The sequence below is a fragment of the Capricornis sumatraensis genome, chromosome 4 (genome assembly GCF_032405125.1).
Source record: "Capricornis sumatraensis isolate serow.1 chromosome 4, serow.2, whole genome shotgun sequence".
Classification (NCBI taxonomy): Eukaryota; Metazoa; Chordata; class Mammalia; order Artiodactyla; family Bovidae; genus Capricornis; species Capricornis sumatraensis.
The window spans coordinates 122,476,116-122,500,871 of record NC_091072.1 but is presented as its reverse complement, the minus strand read 5'-3'; the positions used below and the strand labels follow the sequence as shown (position 1 = coordinate 122,500,871).

Sequence of the window (24,756 nt, the reverse complement as noted above, 5' to 3'; positions counted from 1 at the left end):
ACAAAGCAGTGCCCTTACAATAAACAAGTGACAATACAGATGTGCTTTCTTGGGGGTAACTGGAGGAAAAGGTGTATTTTAAGATAAAAAACTGAGAAGGAAGAAATCTTTCATAGGGAGTGGTTTCATAATAAAGTCCATTTTCCTACAGAGGGAAGTCACCCCAGGTTTCTTCTGAGACTTCTACTATGCTCTTCTTCATTTCTAAACCAAAAATAGTAGAAAAGTGAGTGAATAAAGTGAAAGTTGCTCAGTCGTGTCCAACTCTTTGTGACCCTTATGTGACTCTTACATGACTTAATAGTTCATGGAATTCTCCAGGCCAGAATACTGGAGTGGGTAGCCTATCCCTTCTCCAGTGGATCTTCCCGACCCAGGAATCAAACTGGGGTCTCCTGCATTATAGGCAGATTCCTTACCAACTGAGCTATCAGGGAAGCCCAAAATAGTAGGAACTATCTATAAAAACATATCCTATTATTCAACAAACACTGAAATAATTGCTCTTCAGCACAGGATTTCATCTAATAAATACCCTGTCCCTCTAACCAACGTGGAGCATGTGAAGAGCAGACCAATGTAAAGTTAAGTAAATTTATCTTACTATGTCATAATGGGATAAAATACAACCAAAAGTCCTAAGTAACTCTGGCCCTCAGGTGAGTAATGTTCAGTGCAACCTAGTTGTGCAGGGTTCCTGGCAAGAGTATTGGCTTAGAGTCAGGAGGCCTGGCATGTGGGCCTAGTCCTGCCTCTCTGTGTCCATCTGACTTTAGACAAAGACTTTTGGACTTTCTTCCCTGCTGGCTCAGATGGTAAAGACTGCCTGCAATGCAGGAGACCCAGATTCGAACCCTGAGTCAGGAAGATCCCCTGGAGAAAGGAATGGCTACCCAATCCAGTATTCTTGCCTGAAAAGTTCCACGAACAGAGGAGCCTGGCAGGCTACAGTACATGGAGCCACAAAGAGTCAGACATGACTGATTGACTAACACTTGGATTCGGTTAAATCATGTCTAGCTGGACAAAGATACCTCAACTGTTTCTTTTAGCACTAAGATTCTATATTGGTGATCTGATTTTCTGACCATATAAAATACAGACCAGGAACAGATAAACTCAGCAAAAGAAAAGTTGTCTGAAAATGAATCACTTACGCACTTTTGCAAAATGCTTAAGTAAAAGAAAATTTGAATACTTAAATATTTCCCCTTTTTGGAAGAAAAACAATGTGCTAAATCTAGTCCCCTTCTTTTCCCTCAAAAATACCACTGATTTGGGATTCAAATAATCAGTTTTCTCTGCCAAATGTAGAGAATACTCTTGTTAGCGCACACACCATCACGAAGAGGTACAAGTCACAAAAGGAAGTGGAGAGCTAAGATTTCACGTCACAAGGTGATGTGAGGCATCTAGAGCTATGTGCACTCACACACGTGGATGATTCAAGGAACACCACAGACAAGATTCAGGAACATCTGCAAAGGACTTTCAGGCAAAGAACATACCAGGCAGCACTCAGAGAAGGATTTTTTAGGAAGTCGTGCAGGAGGAGGTGGACCCTGATCCCACTCCCAGAATGCCATGGAGTTCTGACAGACCACAAGTTCCCTGGAAGGCTATGAGGATGGAGAAGTGCAAATGACAGAAAAGCAAAAGAGGAAAGGATGGGAGAAAGAGACAAGCAAAACAAGCATGCATATGATAAAGTCACAGCAGAAGGGAAGGGAGAGAAATACAGTAGCACAAAGAAAAGCAGTAGACAGGCTATGCTTCAGTTCTTAAGAAGATGCTTAAAACCATGTATGTATGAACAAATCAACAAAAAACAATATATATATTCAGAATGTTTTCTGTTTTTTTAAACTCATTTGAGTTTAGAAAAGTTAACAGATAATTGACTGCATTTTTTTGATCACAAAAAATTAAAAATTACTTATCATTATTCAAATGTATAATTACTGTTTTATTTTCAAATAGTACAAATAAAGCATAAGGATATTAATTTAAACTAATTTTAAAACACTCCTAAAAATGGTGTCAACAAGCCAAGGACACATCACAGGCAAATATATATTTACTAAGTTTAAATTATGTTTGAAACTTAGAAAGTCTATGCTTCTTATACATTTTTCCCCCTGCAGGAGATATACTGACTAAAACTTTATCCTAAGCTCAGCCTTTACTTGACGTGGTCCACAGGGAGACTTGTTTTACAGCCTTATTTTAGATGTATTAAAATTACAAAATGGGAAAAAAAAAGGTGTTTCAGCTATGTCAGTCAGCATAAGAGAATTACTATTTTAAAACATAAACTGAACAATTATTTTTTTTAGAAGAATGCAAGAGAAGCTACACAATGATACCTGCTGGATTAAGTAAGCCTAGCTTACAGTTCCGCATCAAGGCATCCCAGGAAGGCAACACACATACCTCCCGCAAATCGTTGTCCAGCCCAACGTGCTCGGAATGCTGGCGAAGGCGGTCTTTCCTGCGCTGTGCAGTGGCACTCCGACTCACCCAGCGACTGAAAGAATAGAAGGGGGTAGGTTAAAACAAACAATCAAATGAAAAAATAAAATGTGATCTCACCTGTCTTTAAAATAGAAAGGATATATGATTGAAAACTAAAGACCAGCAATACTTATTTTTCAATAGATTCTTTTTAAACAAGTATATACCAGCTTTACTGAGATGTAATTTAGATACCAGATACTGGCTCAGTTGCTCAGTCATGGCCAGCTCTTTGCAACCCCTTGGACTATAGCCTGCCAGGCTCCCCTGACAATGGAAATTTTTGAAAGCAAGAATACAGAAGTATTGCCATTTCCTTCTCTAGGAGATACCATATAATTCATCCATTTAAAGTATCCAATTCAGTGGTTTTTAGCATATTCATAGAGATGTGCAACCCTCACCACAATCAATGCTTCTTTCAAACTGAGGTTAAAAAATGTAGTGTCTGTAATGATTTTCTCCTTTCCACCTACCTGCCCAACAGAGCCCCAAGCCTGGATAGAGACCACTGTAGCACTTTCCTTTATCATATCCATGTATTAATAGATTAGTTCTTGATTTCCCTCGTGACTACCAAGAATCACTGAACCTGCTGCCCTTTTTCAGGTTCCCCCATTTCTCTTCAAGACTGTTACCAAACCTTTCCCTTTATCCTCAAGTGCCTCTACTCAACTTGATGACCCAGCCTTGCCTCCCTCCTGCTGCTCTCTACTTCACTGATACACACATACAGACCCAACCCCCACTCATCTTTCTTCTAATCCCAAAATGTAATATATATTGGCCACAGCTCGAAACTTTCTTCCACCAGGATCCTTGACCAGTCATCTCTTGCCTATTTGAATCTTCTCCATTAGAAATCTCGTGTGCCATATCTCCAATTTTTTTTTTTCTCTCAAATGAGTATTGCCCTTCAGCTTACAAGTATGCTGGTCTCTCTGACACTACATTTCAACCTGCTTCTTTGCTCTTTCATGTAAACATTCTTAAGAAAAGTTTACATGTAAGGCCTCTGCTTAATTATCTCTGGATCTTTTGTTCATCTCAAATCAGCTTCTTTCCCTGAAAATGATCTTGATGAAGCCATTTATAGACCTAACTGCCAATCCAATGGCTGTAATTCAATTTTTAGCTTACTTATACTTTCTGCTGATCCTTCTCTCTACCTTAAACCTCCAGCTGTCTTCAAATACCTCAGTGATCTCAGTGGGGTAAGATCTCTCCACATTTGAGTCTTGGAAGATGAAGTTTTCTTCCAACTTCTATTCATCTCTCAGACAGCTTTAGGTGCTACATAGAAAGTGTTCTATAATTCCTCAAAATTTAAATTAGCTATCCCTCTCATACTCTCCAATTATAGTATTTATCACAGTGTTTTTTTAATAACAAGTCTATTTTCTATACAATCGTCTCTGCTATAAATGCTTGAAGGGTCGATGTCATGTCTGTAAGCCATTTATCTGCAGAGTCAACTATATCACCTACTCCTTCTATAAATACACCCTAAATAGATGTAATCAGAGACACAGTCTAATATTTAGGGTTACAGATGTTCATCACAGCATACATGCAATAATGAATTCTAAGTTTCCTTTATTTTAAGATTCACATTTTGAATGAGTTAGCCACTCACACTTGGGGCTTCCCCAGTGGCTCAATGGATAAAGAATCTGCCTGTAATGCAGGAAACACAGGAGATGAGGGTTTAATTCTGAGTTGGGAAGATACCCTGCAGAAAGGAATGGCAACTGACTCCAATATTCTTGCCTGGAGAATCCCATGGACAAAGGAGCCTGGCAGGCTATGGTCCAAAAGGCAGCAAAGAGTTGGACATGACTGAGTGACTACACACACAAGACTCACATTTTGGCTTTTACATGTTTCTGAAACTAGGATGAATCTTCTGTGTCATATACAAGGTTAAAGTATAATTTTTCCAAAAAGCTTTTGAATTAATAGCAGATCTTACAATCAACAGTTACTCAGAATCAAGTAAACATGCTCAGTTCAGTTCAGTTGCTCAGTTGTGTACGACACTTTGTGACCCCATGAACTGCAGCACGCCAGGATTCCCTGTCCATCAACTCCCGGAGCTTGCTCAAACTCATGTCCATCGAGTCAGTGATGCTATCCAACTATCTCATCCTCTGTCGTCCCCTTCTCCTCCCGCCTTCAATCTTTCCCAGGTTCAGGGTCTTTTCCAATGAGTCAGTTCTTTGTTTGCATCAGGTGGCCAAAGTATTGGAGTTTCAGCTTCAGTATCAGCCCTTCCAATGAATATTCAGGCCTGATTTCCTTTAGGATTGACTGGTTGGATCTCCTTGCAATCCAAAACACTCTCAAGAGTCTTCTCTAACACCACAGTTCAAAAGCATCAATTCTTTGGTGCTCAGCTTTCTTTATAGTCCAACTCTCACATGACTACTGAAAAAACGACAGCATTGACTAGACTGGGTCTTTGTTGGCAAAGTGTCTGCTTTTTAATATACTGTCTAGCTTGGTCAAAGCTTTTCTTCCAAGGAGCAAGCGTCTTTTAATTTCATGGTTCAATGCAACCTAAATGTTCAACAGTAGGGGGTGATAAAATGAAAGACCATATAGTCATTTAAAAAATTAAGTTACCAGGAATATCAATGGGGCTTCCAGGGTGGCTCAGATGGTGAAGAATCTGCCTCCAATGCAGGAGACCTGGGTTTGATTCCTGGGTAGGGAAGATCCCCTGGAGAAGGGAATGGCTACCCACTCCAGTATTCTTGCCCAGAAAATGCCACTGACAGAGGAGCCTGGTGGGCTACTGTCCATGGGGTTGCAAAGAGTTGGACACGACTGAGTGACTAAGACTTTCACTTTCAGGAATATCAGTAATATGGGACAGTGGTCATGATACAATAATGAATGAAAAAGCTGGATACAATGCTGTGTAAGAAATTTTCTAATTAACAAAATAAGTATGGACATGCACACATATCAGGATCCATGCAATAGAAAGACATAATACCAAAAGTTAACATTTCATGGTGATGGCATTATAGGTGGTTTTCTTTTTATTTTCAATTAATTTTTAATTGAAGTACAGCTGATATACAATGTAAGTTTCAGTATACAACAAAGTATTCACAGTTTTTTAAAGTTATATCTCATTTATAGTTATTATAAAGTAATGGGTGCATTTCTTGTGCTGTACAATATATCCTTGCTGTTTTCGTTGTTCAGTTGCTTAGTAGTGTTAGACTCTTTGCAACTCCATGGACTGTAGCCCGCCAGGCTTCCCTGTCCTTCTCTATCTTCTGGAGTTTGCTCAAACTCATGTCATTGAGTCAGTGGTGCCATCTAACCATCTTATCCTCTGTTGTCCCCTTCTCCTCCTACTTTCAATCTTTCCCAGCATCAGGGTCTTCTTCAATGAGTCAGCTCTTTGCATGAGGTAGCCAGAGTACTGGACCTTCAGCTTTGGCATCAGTCTTTCCAATGAATATTCAGTGTTGATTTCCTTTAGGGTTGATTTCCTTTAGGATTGACTGGTTTGATCTCCCTGCTGTTCAAGGGTTTTTTCCACAATTTGAAGGCATCAATTCTTCAGTACTCAACCTTTTATACTGTCCAACTCTTACATCCATACGTGACTACTGGAAAAACCATAGCATCGACTATACAGACCTTTGTAGGCAAAGTAATGTCTCTGCTTTTTAAAATACTGCTTAAGTTTGTCACTGCTTTTCTTCCAAGGAGCAAGTGTCCTTTAATTTCATGGCTGCAGTTACTATCTGCAGTGATTTTGGAGTCCAGGAAAATAAAATCTGTCACTGTTTCCACTGTTTCCCCATCTATTTGCCATGAAGTGATGGACCTGGATGCCATGATCTTTTTGTTTTTTTGAATGCTGAGTTTTAAGCCAGCTTTTAAACTCTCTTTCACCTTCATTAAGAGGCTCTTTAGTTCCTCTTTGCTTTCTGCCATAAGAGTGGTGTCATCTGCATGTATGAGGTTATTGATATTTCTCCTGGAAGTCTTGATTCCAGCTTGTGCTTCATCCAGTCCGGCATTTCACATGATGTACTCTGCATAGAAGTTAAATAAGCAGAGTGACAATATATAGCCTTGATGTACTCCTTTCCCAATTTGGACCAGTCCATTGAAGGTAGTCTGGTATTCTCATTTCTTGAAGAATTTTCCATACTTTGTTCTGATCTACATAGTCAAAGGCTTTAGTATAGACAATGAAGCAAATATTTTTCTGAAATTCTCTAGCTTTTTCTATGATCCAATGGATGTTGGCAATATGATCTCTGGTTCCTCTGCCTTTTGTAAACCCAGCTTGTACATCTGGAAGTTCAGATACTATTGAAGCCTATCTTGAAGGACTTTTAGCATTATTTTGCTAGCATGTAAAACTGTGCAGTACAATTTTGAATTCAATTGTGCAGTACAATTTTGAGTACAATTGTGCAGTAATTTGAATGTTCTTTGGCATTGCCCTTCTTTGGGACTGAAATGAAATCTGACCTTTTCCAGTCCTGTGGCCACTGCTGTTTTCCAATTTGCAGGCATATTGAGTGAAGCACTTTCACGGGATCATCTTTTAGGATTTGAAATAGTTCAGCTGAAATTCCATTACCTTCACTAGCTTTGTTCATAGTGATACTTCCTAAGGCCCACTTGACTTCACATTCCAGGATGTCTGACTCTGTATCACTGATCACACCATCGTGGTTATCTGGGTCAAGATCTTTTTTGTACAGTTCTGTGTATTCTTGACATCTCTTCTTAATATCTTCTCCTTCTGTTAGGTCCATACCATTTCTGTCCTTTATTGTGCCTATCTTTGCATGAAATGTTCTCTTGGTATCTCTAATTTTCTTGAAGAGATCTCTGGTCTTTCCCACTATTGTTTCCCTCTATTTCTTTGCATTGTTCACTTACAAAGGCTTTCCTACCTCTCCTTGCTATTCTCTGGAACTCTGCATTCAGATGGGTATATCTTTCCTTTTCTCATTTGCCTTTTGCTTCTCTTCTTTTCTCAGCTATTCGTAAAGCCTCCTCAGACAACCACTTCGCCTTTTTGCATTTTTTTTTCCTTGGGGGTAGTTTTGATCACTGCCTCCTATACAATGTTACAAATTTCTATCCATAGGTCTTCAGGCACTCTATCAGATCTATCCCTTCAATCTATTTGTCATTTCCACTGTATAATTATACAGGATTTGACTTAGGTCATACCTGAATGGCCGAGTGGTTTTCCCTACATTCTTCTATATCCTTGTAGTATATTTATTTCATATAGTTTGTACTTCTTAATCTCCTACCTCTTTCTTATCTCTTCTTCTCCTTCCCTCTCCCCACTGATAATCACTAGTTTGTTCTCTGTATCTGTGAATCTGTTTCTGTTTTATGTTCACTAATTTGTCTTACTTTTTAGATTCTACATATAAGTGATATCATACAGTATTTGTCTTTCTCTGACTTATTTCTTGTACTGATTTCAAGCCCATCTGTGTTGTTGCAGATGGCAAAATTTCATTCTTTTTTTATGGCTGAGTATTACTCCATTGTGTATATGTACAAATATTGCATCTTCTCTATCCATTCATCTACTGAAGGACACTGAGGGTGCTTCCGTATCTTGGCAATTATAAATAATGCTTCTATGAACACTGGGGTGTATGTATCTTTTCAAATTAGCCTTTTTTTTTTCAGATAAATACCCAGAAATAGAACTACAATAAAATATGTCAATGGAACTATACAATAGCTTTTAGTTTTTAGAGAAACACCCGTACTGTTTTCCATAGTGACCTCCCTGATTTACAGCCCCATCAACAGTGTACAAGGGTTCTATTTTCTCCATTTACTCACCAACATTTGTTATTTGTGGTCTTTTTGATGACAGCCATTTTGACAAGTGTGAGGTTATATTTGGGGCTTCCCTGGTAGCTCAGCTCATGAAGACCACCTGCAATGCAGGAGACCCCGGCAGGAGACCCTGGTTTGATTCCTGCATCAGGAAGATACCTTGGAGAAGGGATAGGCTACCTACTCCAGTTTTCTTGGGCTTCCCTGCTGGCTCAGATGGTAAAGAATCCACCTGCAGTTCAGGAGACCTGGGTTGGGAGGAATCCCTGGAGGGAGGCATGGCAACCCACTCCAGTATTCTTGCCTGGAGAATCCCCATGGACAGAGGGGCCTGGTGGGCTGCAGTCCATAGGATCACGAGAGTTGGACATGACCGAGTGACATATGCATGAAGTGTTATTTCACTGTGGTTTTAACTTAGACTTCTCTGATGATTAATGATGTTGAGCATCTTTTCCTGTGCCTGTTGGCCATTTGTGTATGTCTTCTTTGCAAAAATTTCTATCCTGACTTTCTGCTCATTTTTAATTGTTTTTTTTTTTTTGATGTTGAGTTGGATGAGCCATTTATTTATGCTGGATATTAATCCCTTATCAGTCATATCATTTGCAAATATTTTCTCCCATTCAGTAGGCTGTCTTCTGGTTTTCTTGATGGCTCCCTTTGCTATGCAAAAATTTTAAGTCTAATTAGGTCTCATTTATTTATTTTTGGTTTTATTTTCTTTAGGAGACAGATCCCAAAAAATTCTGTTACAATTTATGTCAAATAGTGTTCTATGTTTTCTTCATATATCAAATTATTTTAAAAGATTTATCAGCTCTTGATTTATCATGCCCATGACTGCATTCATTGCACTATTCTAGAACTATTTACTCTTGATATATCCCTGACAGCACAGAGCTATACACAAGAAGTGAATTTATACTTTTGCCATCCAGCAAGTCACACTGCATGACTGACAATCGATTTAAAATGTATCATTAATATAGTATCCAATTTACAAAAAAGCTTAAAATCAGAGTGCTGTTTCTTTTGTTGCTCTTTAAATAATTTATGCATGCCTTTGGTTTCAAACTGATGAATCATCTAATTTCAGTCTGCTATTTAGAGGAACACTGAATAATTATGATAAAAATGGTAGCAAAGTAAAGTAGCCCCTCTTAAAATAGTTTTTTTTTTTCTTTTAAAGAATAGGTTTATATTGAGAAAAAAATGCAAAGAGCTAGTGACAGATCTTTGAAGTAGAATCCATGGAAATGTCCCTAAAGCAAAAGATCAATGTAAGACTGCATAAGACTGTAAAAAAGGATATTGAAAAGGAAGATTCAGGAAAAAAGCACATCAAGACACTGAAAAAGATTCTCTGCTTCATCAAAATTTAGTCAGACCCCTGGAACTTCTCCTAAGCCTATCTATGGATTTCTTTGTAAAATTCAGTTTTAGTAAGAAACTTATTAAGTCAGCTTAGCAGAAACCATTTTCCCTCTCATTATATGATCATTCTGGACATCCGATCAAGTTCTGAATTCTCCACCATCCCCCAGGTGATGTCTAATCACTCAGGTCTGTCTTCAGCAAGAATCCTATTAGGTCAGCTCACTCAGAATCCCCCTTTACCCCTGATGTTCCCTCTTGGTAATTTCCTACTCACTGATCTCCACTCTGCTCCTTGGTGATAAATTCCGTGTCCATGCAATATTCAGAGAAGCCTCTAATCTCCCTCTCCACTGCAAGACTCCACTGCAGTGGTCTCTATACCTTAAATTAAGGAACTCTCTTCAACAAGTGTCATGAAATTTTTTTTTTAAGAACTCGGAAGCAAAATATAAATACTAGCTGATGAATCTATGTAGTAAATAAAGAGGAAGAGTAAAATATAAGTAACATAATCTATAAAGACCTGGAGGCCTTGGAAACAGCCCTGTAGCCAGAGGGGGAAAAAAAAAACCAACCCCAAACCAAACCCTGTCATGTATGATAGTAAAATTTGCTCAGATTAAAAAATTAGGGTTACTAAACAAATAGTAAAAATATGAGGTGGATTATAAACACCAGTTAATGAACTTATATAATGAATAAAGGAAGGAGCAAAATACACATGGCTGAACATTTCTCCTGGTAGGCAAACTGGAAAAGCACAAAAGATAAGGATAAATATTAACTTTCAGGATATAACTAGCATTTCATTCTTTGAGACAAAATGCCCAGTTTAATTTTATATTCAAAACAGGGAAATGGGCATCTGCTTAAAAAATTACTATGAAGTCTACACATTCCTCAACTTGTTAAATCATTTATTCTTTATATTATTAAACCTCACTTATTAAGTATAATTTTACCAAAGAAGAGTACATTTGCTGAAATGCTAAAGACTGCTTATTTGTTTTTGTTTTGTAAGTAGTATACAAGATTCTAACAGTTGATCAATCATTTGCATAGTCATGGTTATAAATCCCTTTACCCTGTAACTAATTCTGAAATCTATTCTCTTTCAGTCAGACTACAATCTAGGTGAAAATGTAATGTTTTCACACTACAACTCAGCTGAAAATGTAATTCTTGATGCTCTGTGTGGAAATGGGAAAATTTGAGATTATATATAAGATTAAATACAATAAAATATGGCAGGAAGATTTTAAACCTGAAATCTTTCCTCCTAAGCACTCCTTGCTTCCTTTCCCTACTTTATTTTTCTTCACAAACTGTATCACTTTCTGACAGATTATTTATTTTATATATTAATAAGTTCCTTGTTTGCTTTCTCATGCTGAAAGAAGGGATTTTTGTTATTTTGTTCATTGTTAAACTCCCAATGAACAGGACAGTGTCATATATAGTATGGGTTCCATAAATATTTTCCAAATGAATGAATGAGCACTTTAATGCTATCAAAAGGAAATAAAAACCATTTAAATTAAGTGTCTGCCCATGTCACACTGATTCAAAAAATTAGGATAATTTATAAACATGAAAGAAAATGAATGAACTGATGACTTAGTCATCCACTTGTGAAAAATAAAACACTGTATCTAGTACAATCATCTGGAAAGTCTGAATCCCCATCATGGTCAACATCTCTTAGTGCATTTCAAGTTCACTGTTTATAAAAGCAAGGATAGCTCTTCACTGGAGGCTGAAACTCTACAAATTAACTAAGGTAAGTAAGTGAGTAAAAATTACAGTCATTAGCTATTTACTTCCATCTCATAAGCAGCATATTAATTCTCTCTGCAACCTTCCTCCCCAAGACTTTAGTATAAACACTTGCATTTCTATAGGAAAGGAAGATTTCATCCTGAACATATAACTTTTCCACCTTTCTAGTGAATCATCCTCTTTCATGGTCTTCATTAGAGTTGAAGCAACCTACTTAAATAAGAGAGTTCAATCAAATAAAGCTTTTTAAAAATCCACAGTTCACTTTACTGCATAGTATTCTTTTTCCAAATATGTAAAAGAATGTTGGTACTGAAGATTTTCCACACCTTTCCACAGTCCTTATGAATTAGACATCATGAACATGGTGCCAGAAATAAGGAAACCCAGGTTCTAATCCTAACTCTGCTACTAATCCAAGCTTGTACACTTACCAACAGGTAATGATGACACTGTTTCAGGGTTAGGCTCTTTGATCTCAATCTTTGCTTCATGCAACTCTTCATGAGGCAAGATGGCACCTGAGAATGTACCCTGCTTCCCAGGGTATTATCCTATCTTCTTTTGGGTCCACCCCTCTTCACAGAGCCCAGAGTGAGGCAGGGACGAGGCATCTGAGAGTTCTTTCATTCTGAAAGACCTCATCAGATTGGTGTGACAGGGTGTTGCTGAACTCTCTTATATTCAGTATTTTAGGTTATTCAAAATTTCTTAGGGGGCTACCAAAGTAAAACATCCAGCTCAACAGCAACAAAAGGCATACATCACCTTTGTATTAGAGTGACAGAGCCAGGTATATATAGTACAATGGTTAAGTGCTTGGGCTCTGAATTAGTAGACCTAAGTTTGAATCCTAGTTTCACCACTTCCTAGCTGTGTGATCCTGAAGCAAGCTCTTGATCATCTCTGAGCCTCCATCATAAAATGTGTAAAGCAATATAGGTTTATATGTAGGGATATGCTTATAATAAGGATCAAAGGACTAATATACTTAATGCAGTCAGCAAAGAAGCTAGTGCACACCAGCTTAATAATACTAGCTATTATCAGCAGTATCTCCACAACTAACACTCTCTTGGCATGGAGAAGGCTCCACTGGCAGGAAAGGCACTGCTTTTGAAAGCAGGGGAAAAAAAGGGGGCTACAAGGAAGGATAATTAAGTAAAGCAATGATGAAAATTAACAATTTTTTTGACTGAGATCTGAAAGGAGATGGATATTTATAATAATAAATACAAGCATACATTTCATTGCACTTCAAAGATACTGCATTTTATACAAATTGAAAGTAGCAACCTGTGCTGTCAGAGGGTCGTCAGCATTTTTTAGCAATAAAGTATCTGAAATTAAGGTAACTGTATTGTTTTTTTAGATATGCTTTTGCACACTTAATAGATAACAGCATAGTGTAAACATATGCACTGGCAAACCAAACTTGCTTTATTGTGATATTCTCTTTACTGTGGTGATCTGGAACCAAAATCGGAGATCTCTGAGGTATGCCTGTACTATACTCTGAAAGCAAAGGAAATGGCGATATATACAGTATTGTGACTGTTTTCCTTAATTCATTGTTGTTGTTGCTTAGTCGCTAAGTTGTGTCTGATTCTTTGCATTGGAAGACAGAGTCTTAACTACTGGACCACTGGTGAAGTTCCTGTGTCTGACTCTGCAATCCCATGGACTTAGCCTGCCAGGCTCCTCTGTCCATGGGATTTCCTAGGCAAGAATACTGGAGAGGGTTGCCATTTCCTACTCCCGAGGATATTCCCGACCCAGGGATGGAACTTTTGTCTCCTATATCAGCAGGTGGATTCTTTACTGACGGGGCTTCCCTGGTAGCTCAGTTGGTAAAGAATCCACCTGCAATGCAGGAGACTCTGGTTTGATTCCTGGGTTGGGAAGATCCGCTCGAGAAGGGATAGGCTACCCACTCCAGAATTCTTGGGCTTCCCTGTGGCTCAGCTGGTAAAGAATCTGCCTATAATGTGGGAGAACTGGGTTTGATCTATGGGTTGGGAAGATCCCCTGGAGAGGAGAAAGGCTACCCACTCCAGTATTCTGGCCTGGAGACCTGCATGGACTGAATAGTCCATGGGGTAGCAAAGACTTGGACATGACTGAGCAACTTTCTCTTTCACCAGAGAAGCCTTTCTTAATTCATACACACCCTCTTTCGTCCTATCACCATAGTTTTCCCACATGTAAACCTAAATGAATCAATAATTTGACACATTTCAGAAACATATTTAATGGGACACTTTTAGATAAGAAAACGGAAAGGATTTTATTCCCTTCAGGTTATTAAAAATAGGACAGTAACTACACAAATACAAGGATCTACAAATATTATCACATATATGCACCCCAAGAAACTCCAACAGCACAATACTTAGCTTAGATAGCATTCAGTAAATTAAACCAAGCATTACTGTCACATATGGTAATTTACCAAGGTTTTTTTTTTTTTTCCTGACAATAAAATAATGACAAGCATCGTGGGAAATAAGAAGGTAAGTACCAAAACTTCTCCAACAAATAGCTCAGCAGCTCATCTGGAAGATAGAAACATCACATTTTTTAGCCATTTTTCAAGAACCTGCATAATATTATCAATATTTAGTTTAGGTCACTAAGGTTAAAAGGCGTAATTCCGTATGTTTTACTCTCCTCAGTTCAGTTCAGTTCATTTGCTCAGTGTGTCCGATTCTTTGTGACCCCATGAACTGCAGCACAGGCCTCCCTGTCCATCACCAACTCCCGGGGTTTACCCAAACACAACTGATTCTCCACCTGCCTTCTGACAATTCTGGTGGCTCAATGCCACTCCATTTTGTGCACCCAACCTCCATCACAGTCTTTTACCATTTCTTTGCCACTGCTTGGCTTTTCCTTTTTCTTCTCTGAGCGTCTTTAAGAAAATCACAGATGTTATAGAATGTTAGTGTGTTTACAGATCATAAAAGAGGCAAATGATTCCAACTGTTCAAGCATTCTAAGTGGCCAGGAATGAACTAAATTTCAAAACTGCCAATTTCCAATTCAAAACCTTCTTTCCAACTTAACATATTCCCCATTACCAGTCTTTGAGTTCTCTTCTTATAAAATATTCCTTTATTACACACCTGTATTCACCTCCTGCCAAAGCAGAAGACTCAGATTTGCTCCCTGGTCCAGGAAGATCCCTTGGAAAAGGAAATGGCAACCCACCAGCATTCTTGCCTAGGAAATCCCATGGACAGAGGAGCCTGGTGGGCTACAGTTCAGTTCAGTTTGATCACTCAATTGTGTCTGACTCTTTGAGACCCCATGAACCGCAGCACACCAGGCCTCCCTGTCCATCACCAACTCCCAAAGTTTACTCAAACTCATGTCCACTGAGTCAGTGACGTCATCCAAACATCTCATCCTCTGTGGTCCCCTTCTCTTTCTTCCCGCCTTTAATCTTTCCCAGCATTGGAGTCTTTTCAAATGAGTGAGTTCGTCCCATCAGATGGCCAAAGAATTGGAGTTTCAGCATCAGTCCTTCCAAGGAATATTCAGAACTGATTTCCTTTAGGATGGACTGGTTGGATCTCCTTGCAGTTCAAGGGACTCTCAAAAGTCTTCTTCAATACCACAGTTCAAAGCATCAATTCTTTGAAGCTCAGCTTTCTTTATAATCCAACTCTCATGTCCATACATGACTACTAGAAAAACCATAGCATTGACTAGATGGACCTTTGATGGCAAAGTAATGTCTCTGCTTTTCAATATGCTGTCTAGGTTGGCCATAACTTTATTTCCAAGGAACAAGCATCTTTTAATTTCATGGCTGCAGTCACCAACTACAGTGATTTTGGAGCCCCCCAAAATAAAGTCTCTCACTCTTTCCATTGTTTCCCCATCTTTTTGCCATGAAGTGATAGGCCAAGATGCCATGATCTTAACTTTCTGTATGTTGAGTTTTAAGCCAACCTTTTCACTCTCCTCTTTCACTTTCATCAAAGAGGCTCTTTAGTTCTTCACTTCCTGCCATATGGCTGGTGTCATCTGCATATCTGAGGTTATTGATATTTCTCCCGGCAATCTTCGGCAATCTTAATTCCAGTTTGTGCTTCATCCAGCCCAGTGTTTCTCATGATGTATTCTGTATATAAGTTAAATAAGCAGGGTGACAATATACAGCCTTGACGTACTCCTTTTCCTGTTTGGAACCAGTCTGCTCTTCCACGTGCAGTTCTAACTGTTGCTTCCTGACCTGCATACAGATCTCTCAAGAGGCAGGTCAGGTGGTCTGGTATTCCCATCTCTTTCAGAATTTTCCAGAGTTTGTTTTGATCCACACAGTCAAAAGCTTGGCAAAACTCTATTAGCCTTTGCCCTACTTCATTCTGTACTCCAAGGTCAAATCTGCCTGCTACTCCAGGTGTTTCTTGACTTCCTACTTTTGCATTCCAGTCCCCTATAATGAAAAGGACATCTTTTTTGGGTGTTAGTTCTAAAAGGTCTTGTAGGTCTTCACAGAACCGTTTAACTTCAGCTTCTTCAGCATTACTGGTTGGGGGAAAGACTTGGATTACTGTGATATTGAATGGTTTGCCTGGGAAATGAACAGAGATCATTCTGTCGTTTTTGAGATTACATCCAAGTACTGCATTTCAGACTCTTGTTGACTATGATGGCTACTACATTTCTTATAAGGGATTATTGTCCATAGTAGTAGATATAATGGTCATCTGAGTTAAATTCACTCATTCCAGTCCATTTTAGCTTGTTGTTTCCTAAAATGTCGATGTTTACTCTTGCCATCTCCTGTTTGACCACTTCCAATTTGCCTTGATTCGTGGACCTAACATTCCAGGTTCCTAGGCAATACTACTCTTTACAGCATCAGACTTTCCTTCTATCACCAATCACATCCACAACTGGCCATTGTTTTTGCTTTGGTGTGGCGCTGGAATGGCTGTGAGGAGGTACCCCACGTCCAAGGTCAGAGAAGCCCCAGCCAAGATAGTAGGTGCTGGAGTGGTGGTTGTGCGGCGCTAGAGTGGCTGAGAGGAGATACCCCACGTCCAAGGGCAAAGGTGAAGCCCTAGCAAGATGGCAGGAGGGGCGAATTTGCGGTTAGAATCAAACCCCATTCCCGCTAGAGATGCTCAGAGGGCTCAAACAAACTATGTGCACACCAGGACCTAGAGACCCCACAGAGACCGAGACAGAACTGTTTGAGTGTTCCTGTGGAGGTATGGGTCTGCAGTGGACTGCCGCAGGGGCAGGGCCTCTGGGTGCAGCATACTTGGGTATGGCAGAAGCCCTCTTGGAGGAAGTCGCCTAACCCTAACAGAGCTGCCAGAACTTACACAAGACTGGGAAACAGACTCTTGGATGGCACAAACAGACCTTGTGTGCACCAGGACCCAGGAGAAAGGAGCAGTGACCCCACAAGAGACTGACTCAGACTTGCCTGGGAGTGTCCAGGAGTCTCCAGTAGAGGGGTGGGTCAGTGGTGGCCTGCTGCAGGGTTGGGGGTATTGAGTGTAGCAGTACATGCATGGGATATTTTGACGGAGGCCACCATTATCTTCATTATCTCCACCACAGTTTGGCCCCAGGTAAATAGCAGGGAGGGAACACAGCTCCACCCATCAACAGAAAATTGGATTAAAGATTGAGAGGAGCAACCCCACGTCCAAGGAGCAGCGGCTGCACGGGCTACTCCACGTTCAAGGTCAGGAGGGGCAGCTGTGAGGAGATACCCTTTGTCCAAGGTAAGAGAAACCCAAGTAAGATGGTAGGTGTTGCGAGAGGGCACAAGAGGGTAGACCCACTAAAACCATAATCACAGAAAACTAGCCAATCTGATCACATGTACCACGGCCTTGTCTAATTCAATGAAATTAAGCCATGCTGTGTGGGGCCACCCAAGACGTACAGGTCATGGTGGAGAGGTCTGACAGAATGTGGTCCACTGGAGAAGGGAATGGCAAACCACCTCATTATTCCTGCCATGAGAACCCCATGAACAGTATGAAAAGGCAAAATGATAGGATACTGAAAGAGGAATTCCCCAGGTCAGTAGGTGCCCAATAGGCTACTGGAGATCAGTGGAGAAATAACTCAAGAAAGAATGAAGGGATGAAGCCAAAGCAAAAGCAATACCCAGTTGTGGATGTGACTGATGATAGAAGCAAGGTCTGATGCTGTAAAGAGCAATATTGCAGAGGAACCTGGAATGTTAGGTCCATGAATCAAGGCAAATTGGAAGTGGTCAAACAGGAGATGGCAAGAGTGAACGTCGACATTCTAGGAATCAGCAAACTAAAATGGACTGGAATGGGTGAATTTAACTCAGATGACCATTATATCTACTACTGCAGGCAGGAATCCCTCAGAAGAAATGGAGTAGCCATCATGGTCAACAAAAGAGTCCAAAATGCAGTACTTGGATGCAATCTCAAAAACAACAGAATGATCTCTGTTCGTTTCCATGGCAAAGCATCCAATATCACCATAATCCAAGCCTATGCCCCAACCAGTAACGCTGAAGAAGGTGAAGTTGAACGATTCTATGAAGACCTACAAGACCTTTTAGAACTAATACCCAAAAAAGATGTTGGTTTTTTTTTTATTATAGGGGACTGCAATGCACAAGTAGGAAGTCAAGAAACACCTGGAGTAAAGGGAAATTTGGCCTTGGAGTACAGAATGCAGCAGGACAAAGGCTTATACAGTTCTGCCAAGAGAACGCACTGGTCATAGCAAACACCCTCTTCCAACAACACAAGAGAAGACTCTACACATGGATATCACCAGATGGTCAACACTGAAATCAGACTGATTATATTCTTTGCAGCCAAAGATGGAGAAGCTCTATACAGTCAGCAAAAACAAGACTGGGAGCTGACTGGCTCAGATCATGAACTCTTTATTGTCAAATTCAGACTTAAATTGAAGAAAGTAGGGAAAACCACTAGACCATTCAGGTATGACCTAAATTGAATCCCTTATGATTATACAGTGGAAGTGAGAAATAGATTAAAGGGACTAGATCTGATAGACAAGAGTGCCTGAAGAACTATGGACTGAGGTTCATGACATTTTACAGGAGATAGAAATCAGGACCATCCCCATGGAAAAGAAATGCAAAAAAGCAAAATGGCTGTCTGGGGAGGCCTTACAAATAGCTGTGAAAAGAAGAGAAGTGAAAAGCAAAGGAGAAAAGGAAAGATATTCCCATTTGAATGCAGAGTTCCAAAGAATAGCAAGAAGAGATAAGAAAGCCTTCCTCAGTGATCAATGCAAAGAAATAGAGGAAAACAATAGAATGGGAAAGACTAGAGATCTCTCCAAGAAAATTAGAGATACCAAGGGAACATTTTATGCAAAGATGGGCTTGATAAAGGATAGAAATTGTATGGACCTAACAGAAGCAGAAGATATTAAGAAGAGGTGGCAAGAATACACAGAACTGTACAAAAAAAGCTTCATGACCCAAATAATCACGATGGTGCGATCACTCACCTAGATCCAGACATCCTGGAATGTGAAATCAAGTGGGCCTTAGAAAGTATCACTATGAACAAAGCTAGTGGAGGTGATGGAATTTCAGTTGAGCTATTTCAGATCCTGAAACATGATGCTGTGAAAGTGCTGCACTCAATATGCCAGCACATTTGGAAAACTCAGCAGTGGCCACAGGACTGGAAAAGGTCAGTTTTCACTCCAATCCCAAAGAAAGGCAATGCCAAAGAATGCTCAAACTACTGCACAATTGCACTCATCTCACATGCTAGTAAAGTAATGCTCAAAATTCTCCAAGCCAGGCTTCAGCAATACATGAACCGTGAACCTCCTGATGTTCAAGCTGGTTTTAGAAAAGGCAGAGGAACCAGAGATCAAATTGCCACCATCCGCTGTATCATCAAAAAAGCAAGAGAGTTCCAGAAAAACATCTATTTCTGCTTTATTGACTATGCCAAAGCCTTTGACTGTGTGGATCACAATAAACTGTGGAAAATTCTGAAAGAGATGGGAGTACCAGACCACCTGACCTGCCTCTTGAGAAACCTATATGCAGGTCAGGAAGTGACAGTTAGAACTGGACATAGAACAACAGACTGGTTCCAAATAGGAAAAGGAGTACGTCAAGGCTGTATATTGTCACCCTGCTTATTTAACTTACATGCAGAGTACATCATGAGAAATGCTGAGCTGGAAGAAGCACAAGCTGGAATCAAGACTGCCGGGAGAAATATCAATAACCTCAGATATGCAGATGACACCACCCTTATGGCAGAAAGTGAAGAGGAATTAAAAAGCCTCTTGATGAAAGTGAAAGTGGAGAGTGAAAAAGTTGGCTTAAAGCTCAACATTCAGGAAACTAAGATCATGGCATCTGGTCCCATCACTTCATGGGAAATAGATGGGGAAACAGTGGTTAACTTTATTTTTTTGGGCTCCAAAATCACTGCAGTTGGTGACTGCAGCCATGAAATTAAGACACTTACTCCTTGGAAGGAAAGTTATGACCAACCTAGATAGTATATTGAAAAGCAGAGACATTACTTTGCCAATAAAGGTCCGTCTAGTCAAGGCTATGGTTTTTCCAGTAGTCATGTATGGATGTGAGAGTTGGACTGTGAAGAAAGCTGAGTGCTGAAGAACTGATGCTTCTGAACTGTGGTGTTGGAGAAGACTCTTGAGAGTCCCTGGACTGCAAGGAGGTCCAACCCATCCATCCTATAGGAGATCAGTCCTGGGTGTTCATTGGAAGGAATGATGCTAAAGCTGAAACTCCAATACTTTGGCCACCTCATACGAAGAGTTGACTCACTGGAAAAGAACCTGATGCTAGGAGGGATTGGGGGCAGGAGAAGAAGGGGATGGCAGAGGATCAGATGGCTGGATGGCATCACTGACTTGATGGGTATGAGTTTGAATGAACTCCAGGAGTTGGTGATGGACAGGGAGGCCTGGCGTGCTGCAATTCATGGGTTCGCAAAGAGTTGGACACTACTGAGTGACTGAACTGAACTGAGCATGGCTCCGCCCATCAGAACAAGACCCAGTTTCCCTCTCAGTCAGTCTCTCCCATCAGGAAGCTTCCATAAGCCTCTTATTCTTCTACATCAGAGGGCAGACAGGGTGAATATCACAATCACAGAAAACTAACTAATCTGATCACACAGACCACAGCCTTGTCTAACTCAATGAAACTATGAGCCATGCTGTATAGGGCCACCTAAGATGGATGGCTCATGGTGGAGAGTTCTGAGAAAATGCAGTCCACTGGAGAACGGAATGGCAAACCACTTCAGCATTCTTGCCTTGAGAACCCCATGAACTGTATGAAAATGGGCTATAGTCTGTGCGGTTGCAAAGAGTCGGACAGGACTGAGTATACATACAGGCATTCATCTAAAATCAAGAATTCCTTTAAACCCAAGTAAGTGTTTTCAATTCTAACCATATTCAAATATTTTCTGAATGGGATCATCTACCATAAAGGATGATAGGGTTTATCTTTATTTTGGTTGTTTTGTAATTTCTGCACCTGATATTTAAAAGTACTAAATGGTGGCATGGGTCGAATTGTGTCTCCCTAAAATAAATGCTGAAATCTTAATCCCAACACCTGTGAATTTGATCTTATTTGGAAATAGGTCTTTGCAGATGTTAAGATGAGGCCATTAGGATGGGCCCTGATGCAACATGACTCGTGTCCTCATAAGAAGAGAAATACTTGAACATAGACAAGCGACAGTAGCCATGTGAAGTAGAGGCAGAGACTGAGTTATGTTACTATAAGCCAAATATTGCCTGGGGCCACCAGAAGTTGGAAAACACAAGAAAGGATCCTCTCCTACAGGCTTTGGAAGGAGCATAGCACTGCCAACATTTTGATTTTGGACTTACAGCTTCCAGAACTATGAAAGAATAAATCTGTCATTTTAAGCCACCAAGTTTGCAGTACTTTGTTACAGCAGTCCTAGGAAACTAATACGGACAGTGAAGGCATAACTTTTCTAATTCCATTAGACAGTATTAGCATTATATTTAAACAGTCATTTAAAACTATTCCTAAGCGCACATTACTTCAACAAGAAAAAAATCTCTACTTTTGCATTTTCTTACATGATGAAATTAAAAGTCAAATACTCGTTGTCAATTCATATTTCAAGCAGATTAATTTGGTTTTCAAAAAAGTAATGATTGATAAAATCTTTAATAGTTAAGCAGTCCCCATAAGAGGTGCAGAGCACTGTGCTCTTCATTCACTCTTTCAACCAACGACTCAAAAGAAGAACATGCTTACTTGTTATTAGTTGGTCCTGTTGCCAAGACATCAGACTGTAACTTTGGAAAAAATCCTTGCTCATATTTGCCTTGACCAATTTTCATATCAAGTAGATGTGGGTGGATAGCAGTGTGATCCATTTTCATCAGTCGCTGTTCAATTGACTGGGCTATAAATTAAATTTATAACATGTTAGAAACATTTCATTGGCTAAACCTTAAAAGATAATGCTTCCTCTACTCATGCAGTGACAAGAAACTCAATCTTTGTGATAGTCTGAAATAGATTTTTACAAAAGCTCTTCAGAAATCAGTATAATGTAAGTATAAAAAGGTTAGTTTTAAGTAAATACTAGATAATGAGTTTTCATACTATTTTCTGCATGTGGCAAAAGCAGGGCAGTGGGGTTAAAAAACAATCTATAATTTAGTACTGAAACAGTTTCCCGTGAGTGGGAAATTCATATTCTTAATGAAAATATGGTTCTAAGTACAACATTAAAGAAAATGATGGCAAATAAAATATCTTCCTTGAGCTGAAAGACAAATTAGAGAAGGTAAAAGCAAGCACTATAGCCCTATGTTACTTTATTTCTTTGTGCAAAGATCCATTAAATATTCATGCTTTTCCACTTGTAAAAAACAAGGAACTGTGTAAAGTCTATTACCTTCACTTTTAGCAACAGTCTCATTCTCATTAGGAGTTATTTAAAAGTGTTCATTAGATCAAAATGGGTAATGCAGAGAAAAATAAAATAAGCAGGCATTTAGAAAATGTCCAGAGAATAAAAAACTGTCATTTGAAGAATAACATAGGCCAGAGTTAAAAAATAGAAACTACTCAATATTGCTATTTTAAAACCACTGAAAGTTGAGAGATGTTTCAAAGGCTCAGGAAAGAAACTGTGAACTATTTCTCTGGTTAAAAAAAAATCTGATCTTAAATGTCTTTATCAATTGAATTTATGAGAGAAAACATTAATACTCGTAACCAAGGTTAGGTTTCCCATCCCTTGCCTAGAGATTACTGCTGGGAAGGACAAACAGTAACTGTGTGTGTGATGAACAGAACACACTGTGGGCACTGCCAATCTTGGGATCTAAGAGAAGCAAAAAGGTATTTTCTTATAAATATTTCACAGAATCAGTTTACTTTGCCCTATTCAATACCAGCAGATTGAGTATTGCTGGTTCTTCTCCATATATATTCTAAAGAAAATCTTTGGGGTGGAAAGAGGTCTGTGAATGATACATTTCACTCTAGTCAAAAGAATCTACTTAAGATCATCTTATGTGAGATCAATGCTTCCCAGCCAGTGTTTGTGTTTGCAGAATTAAGAGATGTGTACAGAAGGCATTATTACACTAAACTTCAAAGTGTGAGACATCTACTTTAAGCTTTCCTAATTTTTCTTTATAACTCATATGAATTTATCCAAAACTTTTTAAAATTTCATTTTAATGTGTAACTTGTAACTTCTCTCAAAATACAGTCCATATATTCTGGACTGGGCAAAAGGGTGTCATGCTTTAATGTAGTGATATTTAATTTTCAATGATGCCCTCTGACTTTCCACAACAGTATATATATATTCTTAATGCTTCCTAATTTTATAAAACACAATTAGATTTAGGCAAATAATGCTTAGATTCATGGTGTGGAATTCTCTGAAGTCCCTGCCAATTTTATGTTCCATGAACTACTACGAAATTTCACCTCTGCCAAAAAGTGCTTCTACCCTCACAAAAGGAAAAAAAGAAAAGTAGCGTCAGTTTTTCTGTTGGATTTAAAGTGATAGAAAAACCCATCTGATATTGAGTTATTTTCCTTTAGTTAGGAAGCTCTGTAGAAACAAAAATCGTGATTCACAATTAATTATCTGGGTTTATAAGATTGCCACAGGGAGCACAATGCAATGTTACATTTCAGTGATTATACCATCAGTGAATACTGAACATTCAGAAATTATTAAATGCCTGCTTCAAGAGGTCATAGGCCTGTTGTTAGACTTTCAAGGGTTTGTGCCAAAACTAATTTTCTGTGATCGGTAAGGAATAAGAAAACTCTGCGTTACTAGCAATTTGCTGTCTTTCTGCAAAGAAATCATGAGGTTCTGGTGCCACAATATCAGCAGCAGATAGCCTCTGCCTAAAGCGTTCACCTGCAAATCAAAATTCTTTTTAGTTGAGGCAAAATAGAAACAAAAGCAAAACAACAAAGGACCAAAAAAAACAAAAGATACACAATAAAATTCAATGTCAACAACAAAATCCCAAACTCTATAGCTTCTGTTGGGGCTGGGATGGGGGTGAGGGTGAGGTAAGTCTTTTAAAAGATAAAAGTCTATTACCTTTTTACCTGATAAAAGAAATAACTGCACCATTCATGAGAGATAGATATAGTCACAGTCAACTGCCTCCCTTTAAAGAAAGTCTTTGATAAATTAAGTTCCTGGGAGACTACTCCTAAACTTAGTTTAATCTCTTTCAAATATGGTAAATCTATAATGGTACATTTTTAAGAGTATTATATAATTTTTGTGATGACAGTACGAGTACCAAACTCTGAGAGGCCAAGAATCTATTTTAATTGAAAAAACTTTCTAGAAGCATACAAATAAAGCAATCAGTACTTAGCTTCATTTAAAAAATTCTGTCAGGAAGGGAAGAATAAAATTTGCTCAAGAAGGCATTATACTATTTACATGGCTACTAAAGCACTGAAAGCCGCACTACTCTCTGAACAGGCATAGACAATTTTGATCACTCTGCTCTCCCAACTTTCAGAAACAGAGAGGCAACTGTCACTTCCTAAAGGGCTCCAAGGATCTACCCTCATAAGTGGGATATAACAGAATGATGTTTCCTCAAGTTATCAGAAACCTCTGAAGGCTACACAAGAGACATCATTTATATACTTCTTTCCTTAAAACATGCTAGTTACAGCATCAC

The 24,756-nt window shown here is 39.2% G+C and overlaps 1 protein-coding gene across 1 annotated transcript in view; it reads right to left on the bottom strand.

The window, feature by feature from the left end:
- The window catches only part of DENND5B (DENN domain containing 5B), a 223,163-nt gene that overhangs the window by 41,491 nt on the left and 156,916 nt on the right, over nt 1-24,756 (bottom strand). Inside the window, exons 7-8 of the mRNA XM_068970701.1 lie at nt 21,824-21,974; nt 2,434-2,527 (exon numbers count right to left, since the gene is read on the bottom strand). Of these exons, the coding sequence (XP_068826802.1) occupies nt 2,434-2,527; nt 21,824-21,974 (245 nt within the window). The remainder of the gene's footprint in view (nt 1-2,433; nt 2,528-21,823; nt 21,975-24,756) is intronic.